Source organism: Pristis pectinata, chromosome 6 (genome assembly GCF_009764475.1).
Source record: "Pristis pectinata isolate sPriPec2 chromosome 6, sPriPec2.1.pri, whole genome shotgun sequence".
In the NCBI taxonomy this organism is placed as follows: Eukaryota; Metazoa; Chordata; class Chondrichthyes; order Rhinopristiformes; family Pristidae; genus Pristis; species Pristis pectinata.
The window spans coordinates 37,087,947-37,114,557 of record NC_067410.1 but is presented as its reverse complement, the minus strand read 5'-3'; the positions used below and the strand labels follow the sequence as shown (position 1 = coordinate 37,114,557).

The following is a 26,611-nucleotide window of genomic DNA, read 5'->3' as shown; positions in this document are numbered from 1 at the left end:
AGAAAAGTCAGCTTTAAACAATGAATAGCAGAAAGTCATCAAGATTCAGAAATCCTGAGCCATAGTTTGCAAAGTAGAATCAACTCAGTATTGCACACAGAAGGTAGATGAATGAAGGAAGTTGCCCCATGCAATAAATTATTGTTACATTACTCAGCAGAAACATAGGCAACATCTGGAATTAAGCCTCCAGGAGTTTGGAACAAGATGAAACCATTGTTGGTGTAAGGAAGTGATGGTTTAAATTCACTGGAGGCCAGGAAGAGGTATGCAGTGAAACCCTGCAAAGGTTGCACAGAATACCTAATTTACATTAATCTTTCAGCATTATTGGAAATGTCTTGAAAGTTCATCCAATCTGTCTGTAAGATGACAGTTCCCATTAATAAATTCCTTCTGTGCATGCGTGTGTTATCCATCAAAATTTAGATAAATGAATTCTTTGATCAAAGCGATTTCCAGAGAGCAAAGGAATATTTCTGATGTAGATCAAGTGAGCCAAATAATCAGATCCAGTTCAATTGTTTTACTACATGCAGTTTGTGTCCATGGACACAATATGACAATTGAGTTCTAACTGCAGCTGGGGTGAAAGAATGTGATAAAATATAGTTGGATTCATGTGAGATTTCTGACATGCAGAATATTATAAATATCACATTTCTGTGTCAGGAATTAATTTGTTGACATTTCGGGCCGAGACCCTTCAACAGGACTGGAAAGGAAGAGTGCAGAAACCCTCTTCCTTTCCAGTCCCGATGAAGGGTCTCAGCCCGAAATGTTGACTGTTTATTTCCCTCCATGGGTGCTGCCTGACCTGCTGAGTTCCCCCAGCACTTTTTGTGTATTGCTCCAGCATCTGTAGAATTTCTTGTGTCTCAGGAATTAACTTCTTTAATTAATAACAGAATATAAATGCCTTTGGCAAAGTCAACATGTTTTGCCCATCCCCAACTGCCCATAGGAAGGTGGTGATTCACCTTCTTGATTTGCTTTAGCTGAAGTGGTGGTGGTACCCCCAATCTGATGTTGAGTAAGAAGTTCCACAATTTCAAACCAGTGCTGGTGTACTTCCAACTCAGATCTTGATGGTCTTCCTATATAGTTACTCTCCTTGACCTTTTGGGGTGATAGCAGTTGCCAGACTGCATGTTGCTGCTGTTGAAGCCATGTGTGCAGTCTGTTTTATTGATAGTGCACATCACAGCCACGGTTAAGGATCAAGCAGGCTGTTTTGTCCTGACTAAGGGACTGAAAGAACAGAATTTTTAAAAATATAGTCAGTTGAACATTGAATACTCCTTTACTGTTTTGGAAGGGTTTCCATTGTCTGCTCTTGAATTTCTGTGAGATGAAATTTTTGTACATAAAGTCTGGAGATATTTGCATCCCATCTCAATATCAGTGGAGTCCATAAGAAAATTGTATGAGGGTGGGACGATTGGAAGAGGAATAAAAGCTTCACTTTCTAAACTGGAGAAAGAAATTAACTAGGCCATTACCTCAGCATGATTAAAATTGTGAATTAGTCATATGGTGGGTTGGTGGGCAGGGTTACTGTTGAACCTGGGGCAGGGACTTTCCAGTTATCACTTGCTGTAAAGAAAACACTTAATTTTTTAAACCAGTTAAGTGGTATAATTTATTTGATCCCAGAGAAAGAGAATAATGGGGAAACTTCAGCTTTTCTGTCTAAATTAGTGTTGAATTAATCAGCTGTAAGAACAATTTAATAAAAAGTGAGGAAAGATAAAATGTTGTCATTCATTCAAATGAAACCATGATAATGCAACAAATAAGCCCGGGATGAAACTAATAAAAGGCAAACTCGGGATTGTGGTGGGGAGAATTGAACATGTGGAGTAGATTTTGCATCTGCAGTAATGCAAAATATAAGTATAAATATAAATATAAGCAAAATATATATATAAGTATAAATATAAATATAAGCAAAATAAGTATAGTCAAAACTATGGAAGGTAGGGCTGAATGTTATAAAGGGACTGCTAAGTCTTTTGATATAGCCTTGCTTGTCTGCATATATCTGGTGATGAAAGTTATGTTTTTTGAACCAGAGCAACAAACAATCCACTGGAAGAACTCAACAGGTCGAGCTGCATCTGTGGGAGGAAAGGAATTATCAATGTTTTGGGTTGAAACCCTGCATCAGGACTGAGAGGCAAGATGGCCAGTATAAAGAGGAGAAGGGGATTGGTGAGAAAGGAGTTCGAGGTGATTGGTAGACTGAGGAGGTGCGTAAGATGACAAGCAGGCCATGCCAAGTAGTGGAGAGGAGCAGGGAAACAGTGTTGGGAAACAGTGCAGTTGAAAGATAGACGGAGGCAATCAAAGAGAAAAACGAAAGAGGAAAAAGGCAAAGAAACAGATGGAGCAAGGTGTGAAGATTGGAGACATCTGCAGGAGGGAAGTTAGCAGGAACACAAAGGGCTACCAGTGCTGAACTCTGGTAAGCAAAGGAGGTGAGAATTGGAGGTATTAGGGGAGAGGGGAATGGCAACTAGAGCCAGAACCAGATTAGTGAGTGGGGAGTGGACCTGTGGGCGAACTGTGTGTGGTGTGTGTGCAGTGGGCTTTATTTTCTTATTTTTCCTCTTTCACTCTTTGTTTGCCTCCATCATTCACCTGCACTCTATCCCAACTCCACCCCTGCTCCCCTCCACTACCTGGCATAACCTGCCTGTCATATTGCACCCCTCCTCAATCCACCAATCACCTCAGACTCCTTTCTCACCACTCCCCTTCTTTTCTTTGTACTGGCCATCTCACCTCTCCACTCTCAGTCCTGATGCAGGGTTTCGATCCGAAACATCAACAATTCCTTTCCTCCCACAGAGGCTGCTCGACCCGCTGAGTTCTTCCAGCAGATGGTTTGTTGCTCCAGATTCCAGCATCTGCAGTCTCTTGTGGCTCCTTTTTTTTTACCAGTTTCTACTTTTTCATTTAATTAAAATTTCACATCTTTTTTGTTTTAATGTATTAGTCATCTTTGCTATCTGGATAATATTCCCATTTCAACAACTGCATCCATTTGTTCAGGTCCAAAATTTGCAGTGATGACAAAGCTCTTTGCAATCACCGTCATTGTTCTGTAAGTCTGACAGCAACTTCTGGCATTTGCAAATGTGCACCTGAACACAAATCCAAAAGCTGCTGTCAGTGGCACCTTTCTCCTCCACGGAGTGCTCTGCTGCATTTGGAATCAGTACAGAATCAGTGATTTGCATTCATTTTTTAAGCACTATCAGTGCTTAAAAATACCGAAAATTTGTTAAGTGAGTAATTGTGACACACTGAGGCATAGCTCATGTTGAGTACAGTCTCTAGCAATGGAAAGCTATTTTCAAATGTGTAGAACCTCATTCCCTCAAAATAACATTTAAAGTTAATCTTTAAAAATATTTTAACAGAGCTTTTACCTTTATTTTCCTTGCATTAAAATATTTTAAAATTAAACACAACTAGTAATTTTCACTTCTTCTCTGCCTGTGAGTATTCTTCCCTCTGACTGGCTACTCAGCCTATTTGCTGGTCCCCACAGATCCCTTTAAACTGGCACCTGGTTGCTAATCACAACAGAAAAGATGAAATCCATGCTATGGAATGCACTTAATCTTGTGGGCAGTTTTTCTTCCCTTCATCGCTCAGTAGAAATTCCAAGGCACCATGTCTTTAGCATATCAAAATGTCTCAGAGTATTTCAAAGGAGAATAATCAGACCAAAACTAATACCAAACCAAGGAAACAGGTATTATGGTATTTGACTGAAAGCTAGGTCACGAGGTAGATTTTAAAGAAGGGTCTTAAATGAGCAAGGGATGAGAAGTTCACATAACTTAGATAACAAGAATAACTACCTTTCTGTTATCATGTATATCTGGGAGTTTTTGTTTTAACTTCCTCAAAAGTATTTGAGTATTATATCAAACTGCATTTTTGCTTCTTGCTGTAAATGCATTTAATAAATAATTAATGGACAATGATTTAAAAACAGCATACCATGGAATATTTACAATTAAAACTCTAATACAGAGTTCTCAATAAGAAAACAATAGCAGGTTTCAGTTAATGCATTAAGGTACCACCTGCCAATATTTGTTATGTACAGTTCTATGCATCCCAGTAATCATTTCTAAATATATTTCTGTAAAGGCCTCATTCGCTATATATATTTTACTGGCTTCACTCTTCTTAGCAAAATCAGCTTACAGAACAGTTCTAGTTATTGAAATCCCCTCTGGCTAGGTGCTAAGGCTTGTACATTTAAATACCGGAGATTCAAATACCAGAATATGTATGGCTGGACAGATACAGATTATGGCTGGACAAATACAGATTATAGCTGGTGCATAAGGGTTGACTGTAACAGAAAATAAATCAAAATAATTTTGGGTTGAAAGAATGAAACTGTTCCGTAAATATTTAAGTCTAGGATTTACCTCTCTACCTCCCTCCCTAATCTTCTAACAAATCTTACTTGGTAAAGGTGGAAAATTACCTGGGTGTGTTTTATTTCAGGTTGGCCTCCCATTGTTTTCCAGTAGCTAGTGAATAATATATGCAATTTTACAAGAGGGCAAGTGTCTATCTGCATACGAGCAGGCACAGTAGTCGTCTTGTACGCCAGACAAATGTGGCCTCAAATGATGGGGTCTGATCAAAAGGATAAGACACATCTTACAAGCAATTTCAGAACATCAGCATAAGGGATAAGAATACCTTTGGGAAAATGTTTTCAGTCTATGTCTAGTAAGGCTTCTGATGCAACCAAGCCTGTTCATGACAAGCACAGCTCTCTGGGTGAAATTGAGCAGCCTACCTCCCAATAAATATAACCCTGAGACTGGAAACATTTCTGGGATCAGGATAGAATTTTGGAAATTGCTCAGCTACCTAGAGGAGAGACAAACAGCCAGGGTCTTGAAGTGTATTCTTGAAGTAAAATAACTGTTATCACATTTTAACGAAGGACAACATTGCTTCATTTCCTAATAACTTTAGAATTTTAATTGGGAGGATATTGTATTTAAAAGAAAGCTTCCCACATTGTTGAATATAGATGTTATTCACAGACTTCCCCATTATGTAATCGATTTACTGCTTTAACTGCTGACATAATACAACTTTGATAAAGGGTAAGACCAGTGTCCTGTGATTAGATCTGCATACTGCAATAACAAAAGTTGGAAATGCACTGAAGGTTGAAGTCCAGTGGCACCTCAGAGCATCCTCAACTCAGTGCTGGATGCATTTCATTTGAATGGGGTTGCTGGACTATATTAAAAAGCTAAGGTTGGGTTAAGTGTTTTGTTAAATGTTCTTCATTTCACTCTATGTTTATTAAGAATTTACAATTGTTTAATGTGCTTTAATGAGATTTATTTCTTCTTTTTAATTGTTTTTATTTTTTTAAATTATCTACATCCATTTTATCTGCCCTTAAATGCCTTTGAATGTCAAAAGATTTAAAATAGAAATGTGCCTTCAATAGCAGCGAACTTTCAAGGTCATCAATGCGGTACACCATCTGAGGTTTGGTCACCAGCTCCACCTCACAGTGGCGCCACAGAGTGGAGGCTGTCAGTACATTTAATTCTACAAGGTTAGTGTGAGTATGGGAATCACATGGGGGTGGGGAGGTGGGGCGCGCAAAGATATGTGCCAGGTCAAACACAGCAATGCCAATAACAAATATAAAACAGAATTGCAATCAACAGGAAAACTGCATTTTATACATTGATTACCCCAATGTTGGGCACAACTGGGGCAAAAGAAATTCCAAAGCAACAAATCTCTAACAAAATATGTGGCAAGGGAGTATATTCATTCAAGCAGTGTGAGTTAAATTGTAAAGCTGAAATTAGTCATGGGTTTTATTGGTGAGGTATCTGAAAGCAATAATAACGCAGCTTGGTTCCAGGAATAAAGCTGCAGAAATCCATCTAATATAATTAACTTGTTGAAATAATTACACTTCAAGGAGCTGTATCATGTTACAAAAGTCTTGTGAGATAAATTCCATGTGGCTATATCTGGGCTGTCTAATCTGACAGTGATCATTTGAGTAGAAAGTAATTTTTTCATTGACATTGTTTATAGATACTTAAAATCATTATTAGTACAAAAAATATATTGAACAATAATTACACTGCCTAACCAGCTCCGAGAAGTTTTCATCATAATAGATCCTTTGCTTGGTTGTCACACAATTATGAAGCTTCCTTGAAGAAAGATGAATGGATTATTACCTATATTGCCCTGCCAATCTACGTCATTGTGAAGCCTCAGATCTGTTGATGGCCTAAATGTGTTTCACATATTGGTTTAGTACAGAAAAATGTCATCTTAATGGAAAGAGAAAAATAAGCAAAAATTACCTGTTGGTAAATTGAAAAGCGTAAAGGATGTCAATTTACATTTTGTTCTACAATCATAGTTTGGACATGTAATGCCAAGTACAAAAATTAAATGGGACAGAAAAGGAAATTATTATGATGATCTGCTGGAATACAGGAATGAGGAACATACAGAATAAGTAAAAACAAAATTGATTCATGTTGTTACAATTGACCGGGCAACAAAATTATCCACCAACAGTAGTGATGAGGCAGTACTGCACGCCTGTTCCCATCACAAACACATTTTACAGGATTATGGCCATTTATTAAATCAGAGCCAATGATGCCCCATTTTAATCCAGCTGGGTTGCTTTCCCACCTCCTTGATCATCAGGGGAACAAGCTTCTTCAAATGCTAAATGTGCAGGCTCTGAGGCCCAAAGCAATGTCGAAAGGTGGAGACATGTGGATGCCCCATGCAATTAGCATTGAGAATTGCATCATAAAATATAATTACCACATTTGGAAAAGCCTGCTGTTTTGAGAGTGGATGCTAGTGTTCTGATGTTCCAGCAGTAGAGGATGTGGGAAATCCCAAAGAACTGTATCTTTTCCCAAAAATTCTCTTTAATTATGCTCAGTTTCCCAACAATTCCATGATGTCTAAATTCTGGAAATTCATACAACTGAAGAAAATGAAAATGTATATTGTTCAATTGGATCCATGCAATATGCTGTGTCGGTGAATTGTGCACAAAGGTTTAATCCAGAGTTACGTTGCATAACAGCTCAACAATACCTCACCCATTTTATCTTCTTGGATCTCCAACGATATCTTTGATTTCTTTCTTTACTATCCACATCCCAAACCATTATGGATGTTAGATTTTATTGTAATATATTTTATTTGATATATTTTGCATATATCTTATACTGGTCCACCTTCCGTGGATCAGTATAAGATTTTAGATCAACTGACAGTCGTCACCCGAAGTTTGCATAGTATATAAATTGGAACATTCAAATGGAACTTAGTCCCTGTTTTAAAGTTACGCATTCCATAACTAATGCTTTTTTTCTAAGAATTCCTGCATCCTTATTTACAAAGGAATCTATGCATTTAAACTTGTGCTGAAATGAAAGTCTCCCATCATGACACGATAGATTTGGTCTGTGATAGCTTTGTCATGAGTTCTTTGGCAAACATGAGAGCAGGGAGCTGTTAGCCTATTCCTGTGCTGTGCAACCTTGAGATAAAGCAGCTTCTGAAGAATCAACAGCGGCTTTGTCAGCAGGATTGGAACAAGATTCTGGTCATGGCAGTCAGTGGGGAAATGGGCCTGACAAATAAGAGATACTGTTAATGAAAATCAAATAACTCCAGATGGTGAAAATCTGAAATATAAACATAAACTATTAGCAACTCAGCATGTCAGGCAACATCTTGCACAAAGAGAAACAAAGTCAAGACCTCAGGTCAAAGACTCTCTGTCAAAACTGGGTTAATATTTCAGGTCAAAAATTGTTCATCAGAACTGAAGAAAGGTCTTTGACCTGAAACAATAACTCTGATACCTCTTTTCCACAGATACTACCTAACCTACTGAGTCTTTCCATTAATTTCTGTTTTTATTTTAGAGATATTATTAAATCTGTCAATAAGAACCAATAAAATATCCTCGGTTCTTGGAACTTTCTCATTTGCTGCACTTTATTTTTGGATAAGGATGTTTAGAAGCTTCTCATGTAACATTTATGGTGCTCTGCTGGTATTCTGCTCCATCAGGACCCCTGAAAACATCATTCAATTTGATCTGCAGTCAAGCTGACATGCTCCATGTATCAATTACATAAGAGTCTACTGTTGCTGTTGAAATCCTTGTCTTTTTGTCTAACAGGGCATGAATTCTTCATCAACTCTATACCTTTCTGGATGTTAATAGGTTGTTGAGTGAAGGGAGAAGGTGATTAATGGATTTGGTGAGAGATCACCAGTGTTTCCAAAGATTGGGCAATGAACTTAATCATCTGGAGGTGATGGAAATCGGCGTGAAGGTTTTGGCAGAGGTGGAGACAAGTGATGTAATAGTTACAGATGCTGGCAGTCTTTGTAAAAGAGAAGATACAAAGTCAGAGGCAGAACTTGGGGTCAATTGGGTTGGAGGGATTACAAACAATTTATTTCACCCTGGAATAGTGGTTGAGAAGGGAGATAAAGTTGGTTGTGAGGGTACATAATTTGCAGCAGGACCAAGTGTGCTTAGCCCACTGCTCTACTCTCTCCACACTCATGATTGTGTGGCGAAGCACAGCTCAAACGCTATCCATAACTTCACTGATGACACCACTGTTGTTGGTAGAATCACAGATGGCCATGAGGAAGCGTATAGGAGTGAGTAGATCGCCTGGTTGAGTGATGTTGCAACAACAAACTTGCACTCAATGTCAGCAAGACCAAGGAATTGATTGTGAACTTCAGGAAGGGGAAGTCAGGAGAACACACACCAGTCCTCAGTCCTCATTGAGAGGTCAGCGGTGGAAAGGGTGAGCAGCTTCAAGTTCCTTGGTGTCAGCATCTCAGAGGATCTACCTTGGGCCCAACACATTGATGCAATCATGAAGAAGGTATGCCAGCAGCTCTACTTCATTAGAGGTTTGAGGAGATTTGGTATGTCACCAAAGACACTTACAAATTTCTACAAATCAGGATCAGATTTATTATCACTGACATATGTTGTGAAATTTGTTGTTTTGTGGAAACAGTACAGTGCAAGACATAAAAACATAAAAATTACTATAAGTTACAAAAATAAATAGTGCTAAAGAGGAATAACAAGGTAGTGCTCAATGGTTCAGAAATCTGATGGCAGAGGGGAAGAAGCTGTTTCTGAAACATTGAATGTGGGTCTTCAGGCTCCTGTACCTCCTCCCTAATGGTAGTAGTGTGGAGAGGGCATGTCCTGGGTGGTGAGGGTACTTAATGATGGACGCCGCCTTCTTGAGGCGCCGCCTCCTGAAGACGTACTCGATGGCGGGAAGTGTTGTACCCGTGATGGAGCTGGCTGAGTCTTCAACCCTCTGCAGCCTCTTTCGATCCTGCACATTGGAGCCTCATATCAGGCAGTGATGCAACCAGTCAGAATGCTCCTCCACCATACATCTGTAGAAATCTGTAAGAGTCCTTGGTGATATACCAAATCTCTTCAAACTCCTAACAAAGTAAAGCCACTGGCATGCCTTCTTCATGATTGTATCAATGTGTTGGCCTAAGATAGATCCTCTGAGATGTTGATGCCCAGGAACTTGAAGCTGCTCACCCTTTCCACCGCTAACCCCTCAATGAAGACTGGTGTGTGTTCTCCGGACTTCCCCTTCCTGAAGTCCACAATCAATTCCTTGGTCTTGCTGACGTTGGAGTGTGAGGTTGTTTTTGTCACACTACTCAACCAGCCAATCTATCTCACTCCTGAAAGCCTCCTCATCACCATCTGAGATTCTGCCAACAAGGTGTCATAGGCAAATTTATAGATGGCATTTGAGCTGTGCATAGCTACACAGTCATGAGTGTAGAGAGAGTAGAGATGTACAGTGAAGAGCATTCTAACTGTTGCATCACAGCCTGGTATGGAGGCTCCAATGCACAGGATCAAAAGAGGCGGCAGAGAATTGTAGATTTAGCCAGCTCCATCACAGGCACAACCCTTCCACCATCAAGGACATCTTCAAGGTGGCATCCATTACTTAGGATCTCACCATCCGAGACACACCCTCTTCTCATTACTACCATCAGGGATGAGGTATAGGGGCCTGAAGACCCACACTCAACAACTTAGGAACACCTTCTTCCCCTCTGACATGAAATTTCTGAACAATCCATGAACCCATGAATGCTACTTCATTATTCCTTTCTTCAAACTATTTATTTATTTTGTAACTTAAAGTAATTTTTATGTCTTGCACTGTACTGCTGCCACAAAACAACAAATTTCATGACATACGTCAGTGATAATAAACCTGATTCTGATTCTGATTTAATATTACCTAACATGGGCCAGAAGAGCAAGGGTAGACAATGGGGAGAGATTGATTCCATGGGCGAACATAGAAAGAAAGTATTTTAGAAGGGGATAGGGGATGCTCTGGTCTACGGTTGAGATGATGGGAGTAGAAAAGCTACTTGAGAGAGGATGTTGAGGAGGATGGCTGTGAAAAGATTTTTATGAAAGAAAGGAGGAACAAGAGTTGGGACACTGGAACCGAGATTCAGGTTCAGATTGCCCAAGAGTGAAAAGTTGCTCAAAAATGACTAAGGGACAGATGAAAAGGAGGATATCCTGGTGGAATACCCAGGCTAAGAAAAGAGAGAGCAGTAGAGAATGAGGTTTTAAAACGGGGTGAGGAGTGGAACATGAAATGCTCAAAGGAGGAGAAGGCATCAGAGGAATAAGGGAGTAATCAATGTGTGATTTTGTGACGAGGAACACAATGGTTGAGTGGGCAAATGGTGGAAAGAATTGCCAGGCAGGGAGACTTCACTCATTTGCAATGTTCCCACCTGTAAGCTAATTTACGTGTTGAATCTGTGTATAAATATAGTTCTAATCAACCCAGATATAAAATAATAACAGCCATTATGTAGAAATATTCTTCTGAATAAATACAAAACAAAGTTTTTCTTATTTTCTGGCTGAATTTATTTTTATTTATTGATTTTATTTTAATCTGAACCTAAACTTATCCAATTCCCATTTCTTATGTGCCTACAGTTCTAATTAGTTCATGAATGACTGACTGCTGATTCCTGGTCCCCACGCATTGAAAGTCACTCCCTCAAGTGCCTATTTATATCTTTTCTCCTTTAAGGTACTTAATGTTGGACTATTAACCAGGTTTTTGATCTTGTTCATTCATTTCTTTGGATCTGGTCATCGCTAGCGAGGCCAGCATTTATTTCTCAATCTTAATTGCCTTGAGAAGGTGATGGTGAGCCATCTTGTTGAACTGCTGCATCGTTCTGGTGAAGGTAATCCCACAGTATTGTTGGGAATGGAATTCTAGGATGTAGACCCAGTGATGAAGAAGGACAAGTGATCTATTTCTAAGTCAAGATGGTATGTAAATTGGAGGAGAACCTGCAGGTCACAGTGTTCCCATGCACCTGCTACTCTTGTCCTTCTTGGTGTTAGAGGTTGCAGCCTTGGGAAGTGCTGACTTGAGTAGCAGGTAACTAGAGAGCATTTTGCAGATGATACACACTGCAGCCACTGTATGCCAGTGTAGAAGGAATGAAAGTTTAAGTTGGTGATTGGGGTACAAATCAAGTGGACTGCTTTGTCTTGGATGGTATTGAGCTGCTTGAATGTTGCTGGAACAGCATTCATCCAGGCGACGGAGAGTATTCCACAACAGTCCTAACTCATGCTTTGTAAATTGTGGAAAGGCTTTGGGGTGTCAGGAAATGATTCACTTATCATACATACCCAGCTTCTTAATATTCTTTAAATTCATGATTGGTAAAAATTGGAGAACTGTAGTTTGTCTTTTTTCATATTTAAAGTACAAACAGCATCTCATTCTTTCCTAGCTTTTCGGCTAAACAAGATATAACTCTCTGTGTCAAAATTGTCTATTTCTGTCCAATCTATTAAAACTGTGACCAAGATGTATTGTGTATTGTTTGAGCACTGTGAACATTTTTGAATTATGCTTCAGTGCCATGAATATTCAAGTAAAACGTTTTTTTTAAATTTTGGCTGACCATTGTGGTCTTACTGTAATTACAAGCTGCTCATGTTTCCAGCTTGGTTCATACAATCCTGGACAAAGCACAAAGGGAAAGCTTTCTCTTGCAGCAACATAGACAGCCTGGTGACTAGAAATCAAATTTTGTAAGCTAGCTGTGCATGGGGTCGTAGGTTCAAATTCCGATTGAGATAACACTTGTATTGTCAACAACTACACTGCTTACAACTCAATTTTAAACTTCCTGTGAAATGCCCAAAACTTCAGGATTTTCCTCTTAGAAGTTATGAAAAGGATGCTGAAAATTAAAATCTGGATTTATTCAGTTTTTATTCCGTCTTTGCACAAGGCAACAATTGTTGAGGAACTTCATCAGTATTTTAGGAGGTTTTAGGAACACAATTTTTGGAAGAACCTTCTAATGTTTCCCCCAATCTCTGTTTTACCATCACAATGGTGGCGACTGTGGCAAGTTTGTGTTGTATTGAAACATTTACAACCTTTTTAGTATTTTGGCTATTTTTAAAAATATATAAATTAGTTGAATTATATGTCATGTTTTGGTGGGGAGGCTGTTATATCAATAGTTTTTTGACTTCAAAAGTATATTTAAAAGAAGTAAAAAATTGCAGTTACACTGAAATGCAGTGTTTCTTCATTGCAAGGCATTTTAAAGTGAGTCTCAATTTTGTATCACTTATTAATTCAGGATGAGCAAATCAGCACACGTGATCAGTTATATCTTCTTGTGTCATTCTCTGCCTGTTCAGCACTCTCCTGCAGTGCAGAAGAAAGTAGGGCAACTGCAGTCAGTGAGAAGGAGACACTGGGGTCAGACAATGCTTTGATCCTCCACTGACAGATTAGATCAACTGGCAGATTGCTGTCTCTGCAGCTGATCAGGATGCATGTGTAGAACTTTTTTGAGTGTATCTTATGTGTACACTGATAAATTTTGCAGATTGTTTCAGTGTCTCATCTGGAATGAGGGCAACAGAGATTTTGTTTTAAGTTTGCATCTTTCCTTTCTCTGAATAAAATTAATTTACATTGAAAATCTCATTTAAGAAATATGAAGTTTGTAGGTTTGCTTTTTCCAAAGTTTGCAGACAGAGAAGAAGCATGTTCAGGTATGTTGGTAGCAGTTTATCAGCAAGGGAAATCAAAGTCGACAACTTAGAAGAAATATTTTCATGAGCAGCTTTAAATCATTATGTTTTCATTAAGAGTTGATATTAGGTCTGTGATTTTGTTTTCAGAAATCTCTGCATGTTCTGTCTGTATCATAAATCCACTGGAATAATACCACCAAATCTTTTGGGAAATGCCAACAATTTTGAAAGAGTCTCTGAGCATTCCTCTGCTTAATCACTGCCAATTTTGGATCCCTGTAAAAATGCGGAAAGTTCAAACTACAGCTCTCCCCAAGTTAGCAAACATTCACTTAACAGACCTTTGCTAAAATAAAAGGTTTAATTTAATTTCATTTTCAGTTAATGTCATTTTCCTTCCCTACAACAAAGAATAGGGAACACAGTTGGAGACTGTCTTTCAAATATAGGTCCGTGAAAAGCAGTAACATTTAACATTTCTTTGGTGGGGTTAATGGAAAGAACTCTGTGAAATAAACAAACTCCTTAAAATGGGGGAAAAAGCTCTCTTGAGAACCTGCACTCCTCCATCTGCTGTCAATTGCCATTGTGAAGTTTCAGCTTCTATGTTTTAGCATGTCAAAATGAGCATGGTTTGCTTTTTATTTACTGTATCCATGTTGGGAAGAGAATGGTTTTCTTTTCTTACCATCCAGGGTAAGTGGTATAGCCTGTGAAAGTTAACCATTCACTGTGCTTTGCACTACACAAATTTTGCATAACAAAGGATTCTTTAGGAACATAATCCCTTTGTTAACTGGAGGAAAACAGTAACTAACTGATGGCTCATTGCCAGTAATTTCCAGACTGCATGCTGCTGTTGGATTCCTCATGGAGTCTTACACTGGTAAATCCAATCACTGAACATACTTCGGATTAGACCAGTTGCAAGAACAGTAAACCCATTCATTTGAATAGAGGTGGATGATAGCTTGGGAGCAAATATTGGGCAATTTCATTTTTTTATAAATTGATTTCATTAAATATTACTACTTTTATACGAGTTTTTATTGTTGTATTTCTTTTTTTCAATTGTAACTTGTTTAAATTGGTTTGGGGATACAGTAACATGGCATTTAAGTTACTGTATTGTTATCCAGAGGCCTGGAGCGTAGGTCTGGACTCATAACTTTATCTGTAGCTGTGACACTTTACTCTGTACTGTTACTGTTTTTACCTGTACTACATCAATGCACTTTGTACTAACTCAATGTAACTGCACTGTGTATTGAATTGACCTCTACGATCAGTTTGTAAAACAAGCTTTTCACTGTACCTCTGTACAAGTGACAATAATAAACCAATACCAATACCAATTCACCTTTGTGCAGCTGACATTGCCCAGCATCAGATGTACATCTGATGACGTCAGCCTATGGGGAGCAGAGATTTATGCATTAACAGGCTTAAATTGCTCATGGTATGACCTCTAACCTGCATTTTTCATTCACGGTTGAAAAGTGAACAAATCCTCAGCAAGTTGCAAGAGAGGCCAATTAAAGAGTCCCCAGCAAGTCATCATTTTTTTTCTCACAGTCTCCACCAGACTTGTGTTTCCATACTCCACCTTTGTCCACAGACATCCCTACTAAGGATCATGTTATGCCCCTCAGTTCTGGATGCTGTGATCACTGGCCCTGAAATGAGTCCACGCCTCACAGTAGCTTGAGGCAGTTAATGGTACCAATGTTGGGTGGGGTGGGGGTGCCCAGCCACACAGGAAAGTGCTATTTTCTCCCTTCCCAACCCTCCAACTTTCCATCACCCTCAGGGCGTCTTTTGGTGCTGCTTTACAGTAGCTGTAATGAAGAGTATTCTGTAAAATCTAACTCACTTCACTGCAGTCAGCAAGGCAGTGGCATGTCAGCTGCCATTGGGAGATATGCAAGTAACGTTTTTGTATGTGATTCAGGGAGAAAACCACTCTAATGATTTTTTTTAAACCAGGTTTTTCACCAATTTTTTTTACAGGTCACCTGATTTGACACTGATGCTACATATTTAGTGCCCCACAGAAGGTTGAGCTCCAGTTTCTGGGCACAGCTATCAATGCTGCAAAGAAACTTTTGTCAGAATTCATCCATTCAGGTTTCAATGGGCTTAGTTTTGAATATTTGATGTGAGGAGGCAAGGGTGTTTTAGGTTGGATCTTTAATATTGCTGGTAAAATGTTCATTTATCTGTGGGTAGCATGCTGTGGAAAATTGGTAACAGGGTTTCACATATTTGCAGATGCATAAGCATTAACTGCAAACTACATACTGTACCTAAAACCAGGATTAGTTTGGGTGGAATGTAATAAACAAGGACACATCTGTCTCTCAAGAGACTGAGAGGAATGTGTTTTTTTCTGTGAATAGCAACACACTGATAAATGTGTCTGCAATTGCCCTGATAAATGGCCTGAATGTTCAAAAGAGCTAATTTAAGCAGATGCTATTTGCTAGCCCAATAACTGAATAATGAAGTTTAATTGTAAGCCCAGTAGGTTAAGTGATTCATTAGTTCAAATGACTTTTTTGATCCAGCAAAAATTAATTGTAGCTATCTATCAGTTTGATTTGCAATTTCAGTGACAGGCAGAATGTCAAAGTTTGATTCAGATGTAAGGCCAAGAAGGTGACTCAAGGACAAGTGACAATCAGGGATAATTTAATGGAATCCAATAAAGTGATTAAAGTAAACAAAAATGGCAAATCCCAGATTGATATTGGTTGGATTAAATCAATTAATTAATATTTCAGAGATCTATATTGCTTTTCCAAAAAATCTGAATTCAAGATCAATCCATGCAGTTGGAGAATGTGAATTCAATTTGAAAAATGTGGACATATGTGATATTAACTGTCAGATTATTGTAAAACTCACTTGGTTCAGTAATATCCTTTTCAGAAAGAATGCTACCACCCTTGTTGGTTTGGTGTATATGTGACTCTGGTCTCAAGCCAACTTGAATAACTTTGATTTGCTCCTCAGGCATTTGGAGATTGTCAGGAAATGTAAGTTATGGCCACATCCAGGAATGGCTTAAAAATCTCTGTGGGGTAGAGAGAAAAAAGAGGTACTTGATGGACAAACTTTGTACTTAAGAGAATAACCATATAGATTTCATAGAATTACCTACTGTAAATATTATTTCATGCTTTTCCTCATATTCAAGTGACAGATGAAATAGTCTTATCACATAATAATTGTGGCAGGAGGCACATCTCAGTAGCTGCATTCAGTCTGAAGTTTAAGGTGATGCTCCTGAACACCTCCTAAAAAGCACACACAGGGAGTATAGAGCATTTTAAATAAATCGCTAGATGGTTCCGAGATTGTTTCCAGCTTTTCAGTGAGACATTTGTAGAAGGCCCTACTGTCTTTTCACTGAAAGAGTGGACAATAAAAATCCACCAGGACAGATTATGTTAGTTCACAAGTCAGCACCTATATTCTGTGCCCAATGCTGAGTGCCTATTTCACTAGCTTGTGGAGCCAGGTGCTCAGCAGCAAGGCCAAACAGTATTGGACATCCATTGGTACAATGCTGAGACCCCGCCCCAACATCCTGCAACATCTTGCAAGACTGGGGGTGGAGCTTTGTCAATTGTGAAAAGTTGTCATTACTGTAATAAATTTTAAATGTCTTTGACATTCAAAGGCTTTTGATTTTTTTTTAATTTAGAAAAAAAAGTTAACAAAGAGTACTTAAAATACATAAGTAATTAAAAGTTGTGAACTAAAGCAAAATAATTTTTAAGAAGTAACTTACTTTCCCCATTTGCTTCCTAAATCATTGCTCCACAATCCCTATTGAACTCAATGTGGTCTGACCTGGCATTGGAGCCATGTGGCAATTCCCCAGCATAAAGCTGGGAAGTCCAGCAGGTTTGGGCTCTGTCACTGATAGACTTGGTCCTCAGAATCTGTCAGTGAGACTTCGATTGCTATGGCTTGCATTTTGCCAGCAAAAGGCAGCACAATCTGGCCCAGTATTTCAGTTCTCCAAAGAGCCATCCTTCAGGTCAAAGATAGTGTTCAAAATTACAAAAGTCACTGGAAATGTGATGATACTTGTGGGCTGCCCCCCAGAACACTCTACACAAAAGATGCATTTCACTGTGTGTTTTGATGGACATGTGACTAATAAAGATATCTTATCATAAAATAGGAGCAGAATTCGGCCACCAGGCCCATCAAGCCTAACCCACCATTCAATACGATCATGGCTGATCAATGTTGACCTCAACTCCTCTTCTGTGCCAGTTCCACATAACCTTCAATTCCTCGATCTTTCAAATATTTATCTATTTCCACCGTAAATATATCTACTAATCTGGACTTCAGCACTCTTAGAGTCTGAGAATTCCAGAGATTCACTACCCTCTGAGAGAAGAAATTTTCTGCACATCTCTGCTTTAAATGACTGGCCCCTTATTTTTCCAGCTATGCGCCCTTGTTTGTGATTCTCCCACAAATGAAAACATTTCAACATCTACCTTGCTTAGCCCCCTTAAGGTGTTGTATATTTGAATAAGGTCACCCCTCAGCCCACTTTGTTGGACTGATCTACGGAGCCCTAAAAGTCATGCATGTCATTAAGTTCCATGATCTTTTGTGTGGGTTCCAGCCACTTCTGTAAAAACCAGCTCACACTAGTTTCTTAGGTATTCATTTCTTTAGCCCTTTATTCTCTGCACAAGTTATTCACCTCATCCAGTTCTTGATGCTTATCTATTATGAACTCATATTTGCATTTTTAACTTCTGGAACATAAATATTCTCTCTTAATTTGCACATTGATCATGTTTCTTCTTCGTGTTTGTGAGTTATTCCCATCTTCATGTTCGAGATACTGTATGGAGTTTCAAAAAACAGAACAAAGTGTAGGTAAGAAGTGTCCCATCATATTAATGAATGAATTATTGAACCTAACACATTCAAAAGGCAAAAAAAATTCAATGTATGGTATATTAAACCAAATGCATTTTTAATCGGTGTTTTTGGAATGGAATATATTCTTCCAGTTTTTCATTCATTACGGATCATTGCCAAAGTCAATCCAAGTGAGGTCAAAAAAGAATAAAGTAAATAAACCCTTCAAAATAGCCACTCTTGTGTTTGTAGCAACTGAAATACACATTATTGCTTGATCACAAACTGTATCACTGTTTTACTCAGAAATTACATACTTACTAATTTTCTGGTTTTGGGATGTATATTATCTTTTCTATTCACTTATTTAATGCTCTATTCTATGTTACTCCTGAAAGTTACTACTGAAGATTTCATTGAAATTGGAAAGGTCCTCGAACACAGCTCAACAGAACTTCCCTAAAATATTGGTTAACTTCAATCGACCAATAAAAATTCAGTTACATTGTCAGAGTTAAACTGAGCAACTATGTCAGAAAGTGAATTTTCAAACCCATTTTGTTTTCTCTTTGGCCACTTTAAAGAAGATTATCAGTTTCAGATGTCTTCCAATTTCATGACAAGAAGGGCCATCTATATTCACTGCTCTTCTGTTTAGACGATATTTATAACTCTCCATGCCGCTCTCTGTCTCATCCTCAATCTGACTATTGTTCGCTGACCGTTTGAATTCTTCACCATTTGAATTCTTATCTGAGTTACAACTTAAAATCAATATGTATTGAATATATATTTTTGGAATGTTCATCATTTTAATGTGAAAGTTTAGCAGGACCCCATATCTAGATCCTCAGTTTCTGATTGGCAAGCAAAGTCTCTCAAATTTTCTCCAGTTACTTTTGAGAGCAATAGTGTATTAGTAGAGCATAACAACTAGGTGTAAATAAAACATTTTAATTCTGTAAATAGTGAACTCATTGCTGGGCTTCTTTATTGCTTTAATTAATCAATTTTATGATAAGTTAAATCAATAGTTATCAGTTTATACTGAAACTTGAGAGTTTGTGTTCAACTATTGATTCTATGATTTTTCTTCATGCACTGGTTTAAAGGGAAGATTGTTACAAAGATCATTCTGTTTTCAACTCGGTGGCCTCTGAAGAAAATGCTTTGTGATTCTACTATGATGTCAGATGTGGTCAAATAGCATGCTGAGTAGAAATATACTAATAGTTTAGTCCATCTAACTGAACCAGCATGTGGTGAACACCTCAGAAGAAAAATATCCTACCATGTTCCTTTGTGTTAATTTGGAAGTTCCTTAAGTGCACATTATTAACATTACAAAATAAAAATTGATTTCCTCTGCCGGATGTATTTTTAAATGTGAATGAGAAAAAAATTATATTCTCCATGACCCAAATGTTTAAAGAATGGAGTCTTCCAGTTACTAAATCTGATGCTTAAGACAGATGTACAATGTTAAGGGGACCCCATATGCCAGATGCCTTGTACATAAAGTTTTTAGTGCACATCTTGTTCGTCTCCCTTTCAATCTATCACACAATACATCCCTCTGCCACTAGGCAGCTGAATGGTCAGTGACATAGGCATCCGAATGGCATTTCATTTTCACTCTTGTGATTTGGGATATCTCATTCCTATAATTTGTGCTCTCTTTCAGACTGACAAAATTCACTCAAGTGAGGCTGGAGGAGTTGGGTGACAGACAGCTCTAGGATTGAAACCCATGACCTCTTGGTTAGGGGGTCAAGGAATGAGATGATCAAACTCACAGATTTCCCACTTTAGCTTTGTCAGTTTTGGTCTTGGGATTTCTTACGTTTATTTCTTAACGATGAGAGAAACCTTTTCCTTTAAGATTTCAGAAATCACCACCAGGATACAATTGATCAAAGTAATCAATGTTTATACCCATTTGGTATCCAGCCAGTAAATATTAGGAGGTTAATTACATTGATTCAAACTGTGCTCTTGAGAGAGGTAAATGAACAACTGACTACATGGGCAAAATTGTGTGGCTGTTGCCTTGGTGAGGTGACCATTGTTCATAAACAAAAGGTCTTCATGGGTGAATTCCATCTCCACTGAAGTCACTGAAGTTTCATTTCAGTCATTTCTCTCTCAGTGCTGTGTAAATACAATTTACGTAAAATATTGCAATTTACCGAAAACTCTTACGTGAAGCATGTTAAGTGCCAAATTTTGCTCTAAGAAATTAACCATTATTTTGTTTGAGATGAATTTTGATTTATTTCCCAATAGTCTCAAAACAACAGCGGGTAGCACACTAGAGAATCACCTTTCGGAAATGTCTGAGTTGTACATTAAAATATATACAGCTCATCTAAAATCTCAAGGGCTGCTCAAAGTGTCATTGAAAAGCATTTAGTTCTTGATTGTGCTTATGAGATGGTCAGTTGCATTATCTGCTGCAATTACTTTCTGAATTAAACACTTTTATTTTTCTGTGGAAAGGACTCACCTTGTAACTTTTTGGATGTATGTTGCTCCTCTTTACTGCACTGCAGTGGAGGTGCTGAGCATTGGCACCACCTAAAAAGGAAGGCAGCTGAATTTCCTTGTTCTGTTCATGCAGATCCAAAGTGCAATTAGGGAGCTGTACTGGCGTCGGGCAGATTGCTGGGTGATGATTTGAAGGCTGTAATCTGATCTCAGGATGCAGATGATGATTTTAAATTCTTTTTGGAGTTCATTCCATCAGCTGATAGATTACTAACTGATTAGATTACTAACTGTGCCTCCTGCAGGGTTTCACCTCTTCGTTGTGAGTTGGTATGTGGAAGATAAAAATGAATTCAATGAATAAAGAAACCCATGTCAAAACAAATCTTTCATCTAATTTTATGCATTTAATGTCATAAAAGCCTGAAAAAGTACTGTTAACAAGCACTGGATGAAGTTTATTGAGCTGGATTCTTGTGCCCCACGTCAGAACAACCAGATGAGATAAGAACGTAACATCTCTGCTGAATGCTATTACATTTCTCACAGTAATTGCCTAACAATAAATACAACAAATTTTGCTATATGTGAAATGAAATAAGATTTCCTCTGTCTGTAATGATTTAGAAAAGAATAAATCTGTTCTTTATCATAGGCATTACAATTGCATAATACAAAGACATTGTCAACCATAAGTGTTTTTTCTAATGGAAATTTCATCCGAAAGCTTTTGCACTAAATATGTGGTATAATGCATGATATTAATCCTCTTTGACTATGGCTGAAAATCTGGATGGGAATATTATGAATAACAATTATTCAGTCAATTAAAAATATTATTATTATTACTTGAGGTTGTAACTGTAAAGCAATTTCTACCTTGACAAAACAGTGCTTTTCTAAGCAGCATATAAAATTGGCCTGGGGAAAGAAAGAAAATAACATAGAATTATAATTTGTTGAATTGCAGAGTGAAACTTGGATTCTAGCTGGTAAAAGATCAATTTATGAATGATATCAGAAAATTTTATGTCGCACAAACAGTGACCAATGCATGGAATGAATTATCAGATAAGGATAAGTTGGTTGTTAGAAGGAGAGCAAGGTATCGGAATAGCAACGATGACAAATCCAAAGAGCAAAATGGCCTTTCTCATTTGTTATGCCCCTGTAATCTCTCAAAAACAAGAAGTGGCTAATGTCAAATAGTATTGTTCATCTGTGTTTCATGCTGTAATAATAAATATTCAAAACTGTTTTTCAGTTGCTGGACTACCTGTGTAAATAAGTTACGCACTGTAATGCATAACATCTTTGATCTGGAGGCTAGGACTGGGGGAGCTTTAAAAACATGGCTCAGCAAGTCACAGAAAGGAAGTAAATCAGTGGATGCATCAGCTTAGATAGTCTCAATCTTCCTCATAAAACTCCAATAGCTCCTTGCATATCATTGTAAGTGAGAATGGAGGAGATAGGGGAGAGGGATTTAATGAGGTGGTTTGCAGTTGAGAAAGGAAGATTACATTATGGAAGGCTAGGCAAGGCTTGATAGTGCCTTTTGTCATCCAGTCAGATATGATAGAGGGCTAAAGAAAAAGGTGAAGGAAAACAAAGAGAAATGGAGATGGTGAGCTTGAGTCTGGAGTGACAGTCAAATTGCTCGCACAGATGCATACAAATGTAAATAATTTTATGTAGTCCCGGCTGTAGAAATTATTAGGATATGTGTATCCTGTGGATGAGTAGGAAATCAAGAGGAAGGAAAAAAGGGGGAATACGTGGTTACATTCAGAAGTTCTGTGATAGAATTCTGAGATCCTCCTTGTGAATATTGGGATCACTAATGGGAATGCACTTAATCCTGAAGTAAGTCCCTGAAACGAGAAGTGAAAATGTTCCTGAGTAATAGGATTTATTTTCCTTGCTGGTGCAGATGAACTGGTCGACTGGTAGAAACTGGCAGGGATCTGAACGAAAAGATATCGGCCTAAAATTAGTCTGCCAACATCAAAACTAGTCCAGCAACAACAGACAAAAATGACATTAGTGGCATTAAGTACACTTGTTGTGTTTCTGGGAGAGTTAACATCATTTGTTTATAGTGTGTGGTCTTTTCGTGCATGATTTTCTTGTTCTCTTGTGCTATTTTCCTGGTATCCAGCTCACCAAGTGAAATCAACATTGTTGCAGTGCCCAAAATTTGTCTCCAGTGACATTTCAATAGCATTGCTCTAAGTTACATCTGGCACTGTTCATTCAAAGAAGAACCAACTCTCACTGATGCTGAAGGCTCCACAACAACATATTTAAAGGGCCAGAAACTTTGTTTCTGCTTTCTCTCTGCAATTGCAAGTTGAACTAAACTGACCCAAACACCACATTTTAATCTGGTTTTCAGGAGGTGTCCAGAGATGCCAGAAGAAATCCTGAAAAATAGGAAGTGGTCTTATGTTCATCAGATGAGAAATGAGGAAAATAAAACAAAGAAAAAGACATCTGATGTAAGGGTGGCACACAGCTCTTTCTCCATAAAGAATTGACAGGAAGCCACCTTCTTTTCAACACTTCTTACAAGAACAACATCCATGCAGGCTATCCTTTCACAAGGCCCCCCTCACTAACATCTGCAACCTCAGAAAATCTCAAGTACAGGCTTGTTATGTGCTTCCTTTGCTCTCAAGATCACCCTTACTCTTAAAAGCAAGCCTGAGGATCCACTCAAGTTGTTTTCTGCTCATGCTGCTTTGCAGAAGTCAAAAAGCTCAACTGTTATGATGAGATCCATTTTTGGTTCATGCAACTTTGCATTCAGAGCTGGCAGAAGCATTTAGCTGCATTGCATGGTCCCCCAAAGCGAGGACATTGCTCTCAATTACACCTCCCTGGTGACCTCCTGCCAGAAGTAACATTGCATGAGGAGGATGCCTCCTCCATGCATTGTTTATCACAGCCTGTACAGGTTCCTGTGCCACCCTGCAAGGATAACCACCTGTCACAAACATCCCATCTTTTATTCCCCTTCCTCCCCAACCATGCAATCATTCCTAATCCACATTCTAACTGGAAGAGTACTGTTTATCTTATGATATAACCATTCAGGGCTGATTCTTGAAATCACAACTGCAAGGGTGGCACTAATGACAGGAGAAATTGACAAGGAATGCACTCTGCTCCTGAAATCAGACAGTGTTATTCAAGGGAGACAGTTTGCAGTTTTGAAATGTGGTCTAATAAATTTTGTCATTTTTTTCAAAACTTCTCAACACAGAATTAGAGAGGCTGCTGGGGAGGAATCAAGGGATATGGTGATAGGACAGGAAAAGTATGTTGACATAGAAGATCAACCATAATCTTGAGTAGTAGAGCAGGCTCAAGGGACCTAATGGCCTACTCCTGCACTGATATCTTAAGTTCTGCTGAAGTAAAACCAATTAGTGCAAACTTCCACTGACTTCCCAGTTCTTGGGCTTGGAACTGTGCCCATCGAGCCAGCACAAGATTAAACCTGGCCCAAGTACAGCAGCCTCATTCAAATTAATGGTAGAAATAGGCTTCTAGCATGAAGGTAAGTTATGGGTATTTTAATGTTAATATTAGCGTTTTTGAAATCATTTTAAACTCTCAATATTTTTATTTTCAGTAGGTCCCGAATATCATTGAATGTTGGTCAATGTCAAAGACATTCAAAGAGGTCCAATAAGAGTGACAACCTCAACAGTCAAAGGTGTTCTATAGTGCAGTGTGCTGCCTCTGTAAGGATAGTCCCTGTGCTGCACCCCACCATGCTGACTTGCTGGGAGCCAAGCACCATGCTGGACAAAACATTGTGGCCGGGCAGGAGGCCAGCTAACTCAGGATAGTGGAAGAACTGCCTGATTATTCCAGTCCATTCATTTGAATGGAAAGGTGAATCGGGCAAGATAATTGACTGTAAGCTAATTCACTAACACTCATTTTCCTCCATCTTTGAAAGTTAACAGGTCTCCTTGGTGAATTAATCATTCAGGATTAGATTTCAGACGCCAACTGTCAGTGTTCCTTCAGTGTGAAAGAAGAATCATGTATTTTCTCAATGTGTTATTTTGAGTGAGTAGATAGACTTAGGGTTGAAAAATGACTAAGTAGCGAACAAAAGAAATCTTCAGTATTCGCTGATTCTGGTAAGACAATAATGATTTTTTTTTTACAATCCATTCTCAATACTCTGTGGAGAAAAGAATAGATTATTTTCAATTAATTTCATTTCACTGTTCATTTTCCAATATTGTACGAGATTTATACAACGTGACCCTATTAATCATTTGAAAATTGACCTCTGTGTTGCTTTTTGTTTTTTGTTCACAGATTCAGATGGTGGAAGATCTGGAACCTCAGCATCAAACACTTGTACACTGTCAGCCTTTAGCACAATAGTGCTATCTTTGTCAGCCAGATCAGCAATTATGGTGAAAACATACACTGACTTACCTGACATCCTATAACAGTCAAAGATTTAAAGAACTTGGAATGAAGTAAATCTACAAATTTTGCTATTGTGCATTTACTGACCCACCAATGTTATCTTTTCCTATAAATCTTATGATTGTACACTTTGTCATTTCAAATTTTATGTGGATACAACCAATAATTACCAGTACCATTCATCCAACAGGTTAAATTGAGAGGTATGTTCCTTGCCTGAGGTTTTGTTTGGGTTTTTCAAATGCACTAAAATCAACATCTGAAAAACATCAGACACTTGATGTTACCAAAGCGTGCAATCTAATGGTTTGCATATAATGTACAGATTGGCTATATTTATACATGTGAAATGTTCAGTATTTTGAAATTATTATTTAGCATAATTTTTTGAAGTATCTTGGAATGTGTTGTAGGTTTTAACATTGTAATACAATTTTCAAATTTGTCACCTGTACCTGAAATCACTGTTGCTTGTACGAAAATAGGAGATTTAACCAGATAACATTGGTGCAGTATCTATACTTTAAGTAACAAAGATTTCTCTGAAATATCCAGGTACAGTCATAACAAATGAAAAGTAAAATGTACGTACTCACACATTTCACAACTATTAATGACTTCCTTTTATTTGAAGTACATTATATTTTTGTTGCAGCAAGCAAACCTGGATTATCTAGTGTATTCTAATGTAGTAACAAGCAATGAAGTTTAATTAAAATATAATGATGAATAAGGCTAAAATTGATTGTTAGGTATGCATTGGTATGAGTGTAATATGCAGCATATTTACAAAGTCTATGGTATAGCTGGTGGGGGGGGGAAGAAATAAGACAGCAGATGAAAAAGGTGAAATAAATCAAATCTGTGATGTTGCATGTGAAGGTGCATTATTTTTCTGTTAAATTAATGTACATAAGTCTTACATTGCATATTTGTAAATATATGTCAGGAGCAACATCATTTTACAATAAGCTGTTACTAGATTAGCTGTAAAGGTGAGCTGGTCAGTTTGTTTACCAGATTGAATCTAAATGGTTGTTATAGTCTTTTAAAAGTTTGATCTACTTTCAGAAAAATAATTGTTTACAACTATGTTTTTTAAACTTCAAATCTGTTTTATATTTTTCATTCGTCTGTTATGACTGGCCACTGTTAATGTAGGCAGCAGTATTTACATTTAAATATTGATTGCTTAATTCTGTAAATAGTAATTTGACAGAATCCTTTGAAATAAATCTGCCTTGAAACAGTTTTCCCCCATTATCATCCTCTTAATAATCCCATAGAATACTGTTTTCTATCTGTAGTAAATAGCTGTTTTTTTCATGATCCTAGTTTTTAACAAAGGGTCAAGACAAATATTAGGAGCTAAATTTGAGAGGTGCACCTTTAGGATTAGGACTTTTAAAAATGCATCACAAGAACAAGGCTCTGTTTAAGTGCAATGCCTGCATAGGGCTATAAATATGCACATAGGTTGAGCTCCTGTGGCAATCTTCACAGGGAGTTTGGTTCCTGTTCTTTACATGGCACCAGAGACCTAAATGTGAGACC

At 38.0% G+C, this 26,611-nt stretch overlaps 1 protein-coding gene across 4 annotated transcripts in view; it reads left to right on the top strand.

Annotated features, from left to right (window-relative positions):
- The window catches only part of LOC127571688 (contactin-4-like), a 1,728,143-nt gene extending 1,703,054 nt beyond the window's left edge, over nucleotides 1-25,089 (top strand). For all 4 annotated transcript variants that reach the window (XM_052018293.1, XM_052018296.1, XM_052018294.1 and 1 more), the window contains one exon: nucleotides 24,941-25,089. In XM_052018293.1, the coding sequence (XP_051874253.1) occupies nucleotides 24,941-25,077 (137 nt within the window). In that variant the 3' untranslated portion in view covers nucleotides 25,078-25,089. The remainder of the gene's footprint in view (nucleotides 1-24,940) is intronic.
- Nucleotides 25,090-26,611: the final 1,522 nt, after the last annotated feature.